The 12,035-nt window shown below is 40.9% G+C and overlaps 1 protein-coding gene across 1 annotated transcript in view; it reads left to right on the forward strand.

The window, feature by feature from the left end:
* Positions 1–12,035, forward strand: part of LOC132261208 (homeobox protein homothorax) — a 195,082-nt gene that overhangs the window by 28,933 nt on the left and 154,114 nt on the right. The window contains exons 4-5 of the mRNA XM_059759868.1: positions 2,584–2,634; positions 4,762–4,812. Coding sequence (XP_059615851.1) covers positions 2,584–2,634; positions 4,762–4,812 — 102 coding nt within the window. The remainder of the gene's footprint in view (positions 1–2,583; positions 2,635–4,761; positions 4,813–12,035) is intronic.

Here is a 12,035-nt window from a genome sequence, read left to right on the forward strand (position 1 = left end):
AATGTTTACACAATTGCCCCGATGGAATTGTGTTTGATGATCAATCCTGGGCCGGGTGATTCCAGAAGCGAGCCAACTTCCAAAACTATCACCCGCAATATTGATCACACAACGCCTGATCGCTGTGTGTAAATATTTATTGGGTGTGATAAAAGCATTCTTTCTGTTGATCACATTTGAGCTCTGGAGCCAAATTGCGCTGGGGTAATTTATTGGAGTGAAAAATTATACATTTTCTCGACGGTTATTTATTGCTCCTGCGATGAGGATCTCACCTACCCGGGCGTGCTGGGGGTAAACCCAATCCCGCGCTAAGTGACGGACTGTCAACTGCTCAATCGTCGGGCGCTGGGTGTTGAGTGCGCAAGATGATCTGCAGAGGACTGTCGCCAAGAATGTGTGTGACAAGATCATCAGCCTGCCTCCATACAATCTGCGCGATGAATTTAATTATTCCCTCGTGTATCTGCACAGCACTCAATCCGCGACCCTCCTTTCGCCGCTGCATTTACATTCAATTATATCTGTGGTGGCCGTTTTATAAAATAGTCCTCAAGAGTCGCCCCGAACATGCCGGCACACTTTGCAAACAATAATGTTTGTGTGTATAAAACAATTCGATAGGAATCCATAATAAATTTTGAATTACTAGATAGCATGGCGTCTCTCCTTGAGAGCATAATCTCCCATGTGGTGAGTGCTTTTATTGCTGCATGGCGAAAATATCGCGTCCTCGTGCGCGCACTCTTCTCAAATATGCTAATTGGATGCCATAAAAGTCCCGAGCATCGCGCCAGTATCTTATGATCCAGGTGGGGTGGTGCACAACCGCGTCATCGTTGGCCAATTTCCATGCAATTGCACGCCAAATAGACCATTTGCTGTGGAATTGATTATATTGGACGAAGCTCAGGAGATTATAAACTTCAAGTGCAAATCGCAGGGTTTTTCGAAAACTATTTGGATATTTATATTACATTTATCTATTTGCAATTTGTTAAGAAATTCCTTCAAATGAATATTTTTCCTGTAGAAAATATTTAAAAATCAGTGAAATTACATTCAAAATCAGTGTTAAAATCTCAGTTAAATCAACTGAAAGTTGTAGATAGAAAACAAATGGAATTGACCAATATTATCAAATTTATGGGAAGATAAGAGGCAGTTTAGGGGTTTAAAATTTGAATTTTCAAACTGCTCTGGCTGAAGAATGACGAAAAATTCATGGGAAGTGCGATGTAATTGACTTTTGAGGAACAATTTGCGGATGTTAAGAGTGACTTTTGGGTTCGACGAAGACGACTTTCCACTGTGCGGATATTTATGTTTTTATTGACTGCCATATATAACAGTGGGGGTGAAAGAGAGAGAGACAAAGTGTGCCACCCTCTGAGGACGAAGAGGGATGTTAAACCGTGCAGCCTTGGACAATATTTCGGCGATGGGGTGGATGGAACATTATCATCATCGTAAAAGTGAACTGTTTTATTGCCAAACAGAACAAAGTGGAATTGGTGCTGGGGCGAGTTGAGGAATTTAATCGTCCGGGAGACGATCTACCTGCCCGTTCTTCCCAAGGAAGTGGTCGTCATGGTGCAATTTGTACCTTTTCGATGGGTTATGACGGGCGGGGGAAGGGCTGTAAAGTTGTTGCCGTCCACATTTTTACGATTTTCGTGTGACTTTCTGCTTTATCTCGCCATAAACAACGCCTCAATTGTCCCGCAACCCCTTCCGCGCGACCCACCCTCAGCCTGTGACACCCCATCCATCTGGGGGACATTTAAATAACATTAACTCTCACACAAAATCACTCTCCGGCTGTTGGAGCACATTTAATTTTTTACCCCATTTACAGCTCTCAATCGGTGGAGTTTTTGGGCCCACAAAGGGGGTGGGAAAGGTGACAAATGTCAGATGCAGGAGTTGAGGCTTTCCCATGATTCAATCTCACACCAAATCTGGCCATATATTGATTTATCCTGTGGGCAATAAAGTCAAATAATCGCGTAAAATTCGCACTTGTTTTTTTTTGCTCGCTTAACAATCAGTTTTGCAATGTTTAAGGAGGTGTTTTTTTCGAGGGGTGGGATTTAATGGTAATTTAAACTTGCAAAATTCACAGCATTTTCTGAATTTTCCCATCAATTGGTGGACATTTTTATCTCATTAGTTGCGTGAATTGAAAGAAAAATGCTACATAATTCTATTTAACAACCACTTTCGAGACATTCACGAAGTCACAACTGAATACCTCTAATTGGTGGGGTAATTTCAATTAATCAATTATACGATCAGCTGCGGAAAATCTCATGGAAAGCCTCTGGTGATGTTTAATTACAATAGAAGGAAAGGCTGATTATTTTCCAAGTCATGTTCAATGTCCTCCTGAACTTAATTGTCTGTCTTGGGTGATTTCTTGGAAAAATTCCAAGATGAATTGCTCTATTATTTTGAGGTGTGCCTCAAGTCTTTTTCACCTTGATTCTCGAGCCGTTTTCCCTTTCCAATATCGTTCTAATTGGCGTCGATCGAGAGAGAGAGTGTCTAATGTGTTTCTTTTTTCTTGTAATCTCTTTGCAGATACGATCAGAAAAGCCCTACTACATAGCAGATCCCGAAGTAGACTCACTTGTAAGTATTCTTATTGAGTGTTTGATATTTAAAGGATGGAGAATTGGGGAATAAAAAGGATCAAGAATTACCGTCTCCTTGGCCATAAATCACACAGAAAATCAGGCGAAAATTCACAGGCAGATGTAAATTAACAATATAACAATAAACATTTGAAGTGTGTTTGGTGTGGAGAAAGGCCAAGAAAAAAAGAGTCCAAAGAGAAATCTGTATAGTTTTATGATGTAAGCATATATTGAAAACATTTTAAGAGACTCTGTGGCTGTATAAACACATTTGGAGGGTGCAATAAAAAATTCATTGACTGGCCATAACATGAATAAAAGTCGAGTAATTTGAGATTTGATACTCTGTCTCAGCGATCTTCCATAAATCAAAATTATTGTGCGAATTTACAAGACATTTTTATTGTAATGGCGTGGTTTTTTCTCTCTCTCTCTCTCCCTCTCTTTGTGGGTGTTGAGTGAGCGAGAGAGAGAGGGGGAGAGAATACACATTTTGAAAAGTTTACTTTTATCTGCAATAAATTAACGTGGACGTTTTTATTTGGTGCATTAAAAAGGGTTAAACTTCCCATACACACACTTTAGCTTTAGATGGTATTTTTCACTCTGCGAATTTCTGCACAAATCGCACAGTTTTTCAAGTCAAAGACAAAATACACAACTCTCTTAGATGGATTTCCGTGACTGTTGGAGAGTCTGTGAATCAAATTCGATTCGCTTGCCAGTTTTGAGACATGCTGTAATTATTTTTTTCTCCCCAAGAGAGAAGAGAAGTCTTGACAAAAGAGCAGAGCTATAAAGAAAATTGTGTGTTGTGCTATTTTAATTGAGTCAATGAAGGATGATTTGAGAAAGAGAGAAAGAAAAGTCCATGCGATCATTTGCATACTAATTGATCTTTATATATAGTGACATGATCGCGATCGTGTCGCTTAATTACACTGAAAATGTTTGCTTTTGTGCGAGACTGAGAAAGCCAAACTCTGTCACTCCCCAGATTCACCAGAAATCCACCAAACGGGATCGTAATTTGATGTGTGTTTTTGTGCTTGAAAAAGGCACCTGAAGAGCCAACAGAGAAGATCAATTCCGCGAAGTGAGATCATTTATAAAATGCGCGGCAAGATCGACCATCTCAATTTGATCATTTCACAAGATTGATATGCTTGTATTTTCCTATTTTCCGCTCGGAATGTCCAATAATTTTTCACTCCCAGAGATCTCAATTCGAGTGAGAGAAAGAAGGAAAAAAATTCCATCTTGACAAATTGCAGAAGATCTGTATTGATCCTCAATGCAAATCCACTCACGATCGCTCCATTGGCCGCCAAGTATAAAATCACCATTTTGAGAATTTAAATTAACTCCACGATGTTTTTCTGCAGGTACAATTCTCTCTCTCTCTCTCTTGGCATTGTGCTGTATTTTTGCTTGAAATTCGCTGGAAGAAGTAAATAAACGTTGAAACAAAAAAAAATTGATCGAACATCATCTTGAACACTGTATGGATTTTTGCCATGGTGTGGATTTCTGGTTTTTGCGCTGGAGAGTCACTTTTTCACTGTCAAAAGAAGCCAATATTTTTATTACAAGGAGAATTTTTAATTGCCACTTTTGGGTGCGGAAAGGAAAGACTCGTGATCCTCCTCAATCTGGTGATCGCACGTGGGCTCGACAGAGGTCATTTTTCACATTTTCTTATTGTTTTCTTGGGGGATCATCTTGGGCGACACAGGAAAGAGTGACCCAGAGAATTGCTCTTTTCCGGAGCAAAGGAAAATCTTGTGAATTAGTCTACAATTCTCTGAGATTTGTATAAAAAAGAGAGGAGAATTGTGAGGCCAAATCGTGGGCGGACGCAGAAGAGACAGTATTAAGATGATAAATAGTCAAAAATAAATCTCGCGGCTTTTGTACGTTTTGCACCGTCCGGTGGGCTCTTGAGCAATGGCCAGTGTGAGAAGGTGAAGATGATCTTTATGGTTTGGCTTAATTAAATGACACTCAGAGTGGAAATTTCAATCTCCACCGAAAAAACCCTTCAGCAAATTGCCCGGAAAGTGATTTTCTCCACCCCAAAACGGACGATTTGTGTCTAATTGTGTGTCTTGTGTCTTTACAGATGGTGCAAGCAATTCAAGTACTTCGGTTTCACCTCCTAGAGTTAGAAAAGGTGAGTCTCTTTCGCTAATTTTCCTTCCCCCCCCTGAGAATGTCGTGTGTTCTGCCCCGAGAATATTTATGAATATTTTCCATTTATGCAATTACAATTCGCACAAGAGTGTGGAGATTTTTTTGGATGTGTGTTTTTATGAGTGATTCCGAATGTGTGTTGGATGTGACGCCGTATGTGGGTGAAAACAAAAGGCCCCAAATGATTAATTTCCACACACACAGAAAGCATTTTGTGGCCCCCAAAAGAGACTCTCCATCACAAAAAGCATTTTCCATCATCATAGAGAGGAGGAATTTTTGCGGGCGAGCAGATTAGATGCGAGTGAAATTTTTCCCGCCAAGACATACAATGTGTGATCACGACAAAAATTGCCCTCATCATATTTGCATAATTATAACAAATTGGTGTATTTAATATCACAGCCGGTGTGTCTCTCACGAGCACTTCTCATTTGCTCTACACTCAGAGAAATTCAGTGTTCAAGAGTGTTATTCCATTGTTTTCCCAGGAATAACTGAAATCCTCATAATCTGAGCAATTTTAAGGGATTTTTTGTACTGTTTTAGGGCTTTAGAAACTATTCTAAAGCCATTAATGAGTAAAAATACGATTTAGCAAATTTGTGCTCAGTTTGTTGTGCTCAGTTTATTCCCAGGAAACGCAATGGAATCTCTCCTTAAGCGCCGTATTCCACTTTATCGATACAAATTAGCTTATAAGCACAATTTAATGGGAAAAATACTTAAAATCAACACTTTAACAACTAATTAGTCCTCTAAATTTGCGTTTAAATAATGAAAATTGCACTCTTTGTCTATACAAATGCTTCATACTTTCACTATAATTGAAAATATTTCTTCTTTTCTTTGATAATAATGCATAATCACACCGATTCATCATGTGTTTAACCTCAACCTTCATTTCAAGTGGTTTTTCTGCAGCATGGATTTTTCCGAGTGCACGCGAGCCTGAAAGACAGACGAGCATATGATGAAAAAAAAATTAAAAAAAAACCGTAGTCATTCTTTAAGAAAAATGATTCGTAAATTGCGAATATTAATTACCTGAAGTCTCTCTCTCACTCTCAGTCTAAACTATTCCCCTCAACCAAGACGAGAGTGTCTTCAATGGCCCAGCTTTTGGTTATGACTCTCATTAATATTATTTATTTCAACTATGGCCAACTATCGCGCCATGTTCACAATTTGCCCAACTTATTGCGCGATCATTGTGCTCTTGACGAGTCTTTTCTCCACGTCCGCGGAATTGCTTATTAACATTGTGTAATTGTTTTCTATTTCTCTCTCTCTCGCTGGGTTGTAAGTGTAAGTATGCTGGCAATGGGAAAATTGCGGGCGCTGAGCGTATTTTGCTGATTTTTCAGTGGAACGCGCCCGCGCGCGGGGAGATTGGAAACAATTCGGTTATCTTTTTGGATGTGCTCGGTGCCCAAAAGTCATTTGTATGTGAAAGATTGGCCGCTGTGATAAGACTTGACCATCCACCGTAAGCGACAGAGACGAAAAGTCTTATATGAGCCAATTAACATACAAACTCCCATTGTTGCCTCGCCATGGCAAATGTGCTCCTTCGGCCATCGAGAAATGCGCGGAATGATCAGTCGGATTGCCTAGTGTGGTTGGCTATGATCGAGTCTACGGATCTCTCTCGCTTTGTGCGTCAAATTGCGGAGGGGAAGAAACATAATCCGTATATTAGATTATAAGGAGAGGTCAGAAAAATTTGAATATAAAACTCCGCGGCGGCCGCGATCTTGGCCGCGTGATCAACATTTCGGGGCCGCGATCGCAAGCAGCGAAAGAGAGTGATCTGAGGGTCCAAGAGAACTTGCTGTATCGACTGGGAATTAACATAAGTGCGGCCATTTTTAATTTATTTTTTATGCCTTCTTCTCTCCCTAGTATTTTATGTAAATTAGAATTGCCGGATTGCCTCTTCTTCCTTCACCACAACACACATCTTTTCTTCTCTCCCTCAACTTGTCCCGGGACGAACACATTCCACCATTTCTCGACAGTGATCACAGATGATCCTCAATCTACACATGAGATATTAAATTACCACTGGAGTCTCATCTTCTGGGATATCTCATAGGAATATCAATTTGTTAAAATCGATCTCCTCCAGTGAAAGAAAGAAGAAACGAGAATCTTCTCAAGCACTATGTTCTCAGCACACAACACATGCTGATGATGAAAAACTGCCTGGGAGAGAGAGAGACTATGGTTAACGAAAAACAGATTATCCTGATTCGGTGCGGCAACAAAAGGGGTGATCCTTAATTATGCGATCGTTGGGGCAGAAAATCCAAAACACATGCCGACCGCATTTCGGCCGAATTGCGCCCATGAAAATCACTTTTAGCGATCTTCAATCAATATGGAGGCGACTCTGCAACATAATATGCAGATCCTGGGCGAAATATGCTAATATGCCATGAGAAATTCCCCCCAAAACATCTATTGTATGAATGGCGAGACTCGAATCATCTCTGATTCTCTCTTTTGCACCACATTTAACCCTCGTCATAATCATTCTCATGTGGTGGGATGCGAAAGGAAAAAGGCGAGAGAGGTTCCGGTGGTGCTGGAAAAAATGTCGGTTTGATCCGCGTGATGTTTTTGTGTGTTTGTGTGTGAAAAAAAGGCCGGGCTTTTTCGGTTTGCTCTGGGTATTTTCGATGAAGAATGATCCGCGCATTGCAGCGTGTCTTATAAATAAAACATATGGGATGATCACCAGAAACTTGTACAATACATCTTTTCCAACATTTATTGTTAACTTGTTGCCTCTCAGCGCAGAATTTGTTGCAAAAATTATACAATTTCGCGTGTAAATTATTGATGTGCGCTTATTTAACTCCGCTGATCATCCCTCGAGTTGTGTGTGATCATGTTCCTCTGCTCTTGATCACTGATTGCTGCACTTGAGCTCGCCGCTTCTTCTGTCAATCTTTCGCCCGAGCAATTGCGCATCACGAAACGGAGCGGAAACACACCGCGAGATGCTGTCTTTTATGCCTTCCGCGCACCGGAGTTTTGTGAAAAGTCACCACAAGAAAGATCACCTTGAACACACACATTCTCTCTGTCTTCTTGCAATTTTGATCGGGGAGTGTTTGCCAAAGGTTTGCGTGCAGACCTCCTTGCCAAATGGCCGCGCCGCAGCCCGTGGACTTTTGGTGGCTCGCGGGGTAGGAAAGGGTGGATAAAAGACTCGTTGATTGTGCAAGAAAATATAAATGAGAGAAGAATTTACCTGAGCCCCATAGAGGGAGACAGAGAGAGAGACCTGACAATAATAAAATATCTCCATGGGCTCTTTTGTATGCAGAAATATTCAAAATACTTCTTGACGCGAGCGCGACTATATGAAAATGGGCTGAATTTTAAATTCGACCACACCAAGAGGTCCCAAGACGCAGTCTCAAGACGCCGAGGGATGGCAATAATGCAACGCACAGGATTGCATAGTCAATGATGATCGCGATTTGGACCTATGAAAAACCCTGTGGGGTCGCCAATAACTTCGTTAGGCCACATAATAATCCATATATATCTGCGAGTTGCGCGCGATCCTGTGTGATCTTGACCCGTTTTCTTCCGCGATCGCGCTGAAATACGAGACAGTTTGTGAGTTTTATTGAAATTTCCGTCGTCCAGTGACATCGCGAGGAACCCATTTCTCCTCCTCAACTCCACGAGTCTCGAATTTTTATGTGAATTATATTACATTCAACATTGGTCCAATAAAAATTATATGACACATAAAATTCACACGATTTCAATTTTGTTTATCCTCTCACCTGAATCACTTTCCACGGCAAAGGGAGTCAGCGGGCACTAAATGTTATCTCATTTTGATAATTTAACATTATAATGATCGTTTGGCTGTTTTCGATGATCACCTCCACATGAGATGCGATCGAGAGAGAGAAGAAAAAAGCACACAAATGAAATTCATTGTTCACCAATACAAGCGATCGCGACATGTTGAAGAAAAGAAGAAGAAAAAAAAGCATCTCTTTTCGTATAAAACGATCTCTCCATCTCTTGGGATGGGATTTTTTCCTCCTTTGCCGCTGGATTCTGTCTTTTTTTTCTGCTGTTGCTTTTGTTGGACAAAAAGACTGATCTTGTCTAAAAGGCGAAGCGATATTTGGGAATATATATCTGTGGTTGGCGCGCGCGCGCGGGGATGAAAGGGGGAAGTTTTTCAGTGTCTCTCTCACATGTGGTATATAAGATGCTCAAAGAGGTGAAATAATACAACAATAAGCGCCCGAATGTGGAGACTTTTTCCCGCGATCGCCAACCGGTTTGTCACGATCGCATTTGGGGCGGATGAAGGGAGAGTTCAAGAGCTAAATGTAATGCTGATGACGATCACCATCAAAAAGTTGATGCTTGATGTTCCTATACATGTGGCGTGCAGTATATATTGGGGAAATGATGATGACAACGGGTGTTTGGGGAGATGCATAAAAGTCCCACAGCTGCAGCAAATGATCACCACGATCTGCGCGATCGCCACACGGTCATCATGATCGAAGATCATGTGCGGCGTGATGAAGCGGAAAGAATGCTGAAAATATCACCACCAGATATTGCCCAGTCACACAAATATTAACTGCACACAAAAATCAAGACGGCCGTCTTGCTCAACGGGAGGATCGATGGCATGACAGGAACCTTTGTACGCGATCACCTACACGATCGGCTGGGGGAATTAAAGAATTGACTTGGTCTTTTTGCCTATAGAGCAACGAGAGAAATCACACACGATGCGACAATCCTCTGTATAAGGCCACTGACCAAATTCAACAAGACTGAGCGAGAGAGGGAAAGAACTCAGAATCCCACACACTTCCCCAACAGAGTTGATTAAGGGTAGAACAAGGGGAAGATAATATGGCTAAACAATTTCTGTGAAGAATCACATGCTATTTCCTAACCTTCATAGATTTTTTCAACTGCCTAGAAGTGTCATAACCTCAAATTTAGGAGTCTTTTTTTAGTTTTCAGCAGATACTTTGGAATTTGCTACTATATAGAGTCGAAAATCTATCAAAGAGCTCTTAAAACAGTCAATTTTGTATCTTGAAACAATATTTTTGAGGTTATGATCAATGAAAGCTTGCAATCTTCATCAAATTTTATTATTATTGTGCCAGTAAATCCAAATTATACCAGCTAAGGTGCAAGAATGAATGATTTTTGTGTAACATAACCTAGAAAACTGCAAAAAAACAATTCTTTTCCTTCAAATATTGCGTTAATTTCTTGTGAAAGTGACTACAAATCACACTGATTTGTACACCGCTTCTGATCTTTCTGGGCATATTTAATCTTCAATCTGCCCTCGGCGCAGCTCTGGCTGCCCGCGGATCCATCAGATGGAGCGACACGAGTCGTGAAATGGCCCATGAGAAACACCTTCGGAGGCAGGGCGCATCCTTAACGGGATGTGCACCTAATGAGCGATAATGAATGCGTTTGCACACACCAAATGAATTATGGCAGTCAACATGTGGATGGTACTAATTTAAATCAACTTAGATTCGTCATCAAAACCGTGGCTTTGCTCTTGTTTCTTCCGACGCCCATAAATTTTCCCTCTCGCGTCGTGAGTCGCCAAGTTCTCCTTTGGGAGGGGGGGGGGGGGCAGGGTTTCTGGGGGGCGGCAGATGTTGCGAGCACTCAATTAAGGGGCACTTCTTAGGGGCACCAGCAAATCTGTCCTGGCAATATTGATCCTGCGCGCGAGTCTTTGGGTGTGCTTTTAATGAAATAATTGGCGAGTGGTTTGCACTAATGAAATAATTGACGGGCACGGGAATTTCGAGCCATCAGCTGCATGTCCGCACTGGCATAGAGAGCGAGATCTCTCTTGCAGATACGCGATTCTGATTGTGTTGTTCTCCACCCGTTCGTCATTCGTCATTCGCTCATCTCGTGTGTGCCCATTTTCGCGCCATCCGACGCGATTCACTGTGGCAGGGATCGATGTTTTCATTAAAAACGATTAGGAAATCACATCAATTTGCTCAACCCTCTTCACTCTTGCAATCTGCACTCTGTGCAAATGCAGCTTCCCTCCCACAACACCACAGAGTCTTGTCACTCAAAATCCATCCGGCAATTCCATGGGATTATCGAAGGAATTTCCCTCCTCGCCACTCATCAATTCCCAATATTATATACACCAGAGATGTGTGCTGAGCCCTCCCCAAAGAGAGGTGGAGTATTGCGAGAGGAAGAGAGAAAAAAAACAGCCACAATACAAAATTGCCGATGGAGCAATTATCGTGAATTGCTACCTCCATCTCTTTGGCGAATCATTTTTTCTTCATTATCATCAAAATTGCACTCATTCGTCCAAGAGCAATTTGCATATCAAATGCGATATATACTGTATGGCGTCCCAAGAACACACACTCCGCATTAGACTTTGCCATATGTAAATTGCTGTTTTGTGCTTGGTTGCGGAGAAATTCCTGCCCAAGAGTCACGCCGCTGTGTGTCATTAAATTCACTCACAAGAGCGAAACTTTCCCGCCAAAATGTGAGGAATTATGCAGTGGAGGATGAAAAAATACCCCCCCAAAAGGGGAGTGTGCTGACTCGGCAATTGATGATCTCGCACATTGGTGATGAAGGGGGCATAATTCAATATTCACATGATGGATATGCATTGAGTGAATACTGTGCGCAATAGGCTATTGTTGAGCTGACTTCTTGCGCTACTCTGCAATTTCTACAGTGCAATTTCCACTTCAACAATTGAATTGAGAGCAATGAAGAGTCAAAACCGTAAATTCTCGGCTATATAGCTTTGAAATTTGCCAAATTTACGCTAAAACACCTTCAAATCGTCCGTTAAAGTGCTAATATTGCTCTATAATAATTATTCTCTGTATTTTTCAATTGTTTTTATTGGTGTTTATTGAAAGTTTTGATTGAAATACAGCAAATTGAATTGAAAAACCGAAAATATTGCTTCCCAAAGCTGTTTTTTAACAGTTTTTGAGTACATTTAAACTGTACAATCAATTATTTCATACTTTACACAAACTTTTCTTTAAAGTTTTCTAGTCAAAAACAATTTAAAAATATGAGAAATATTTATTTATAGTCTAAAAACACTTCAGGATAATTCTGAAAACCTTAAAATACTTCTCAAAGAGACGTTTTATGCCT

The sequence above is a fragment of the Phlebotomus argentipes genome, unplaced genomic scaffold (assembly GCF_947086385.1).
Source record: "Phlebotomus argentipes unplaced genomic scaffold, Phlebotomus argentipes genome assembly contig_8, whole genome shotgun sequence".
Taxonomy (NCBI): Eukaryota; Metazoa; Arthropoda; class Insecta; order Diptera; family Psychodidae; genus Phlebotomus; species Phlebotomus argentipes.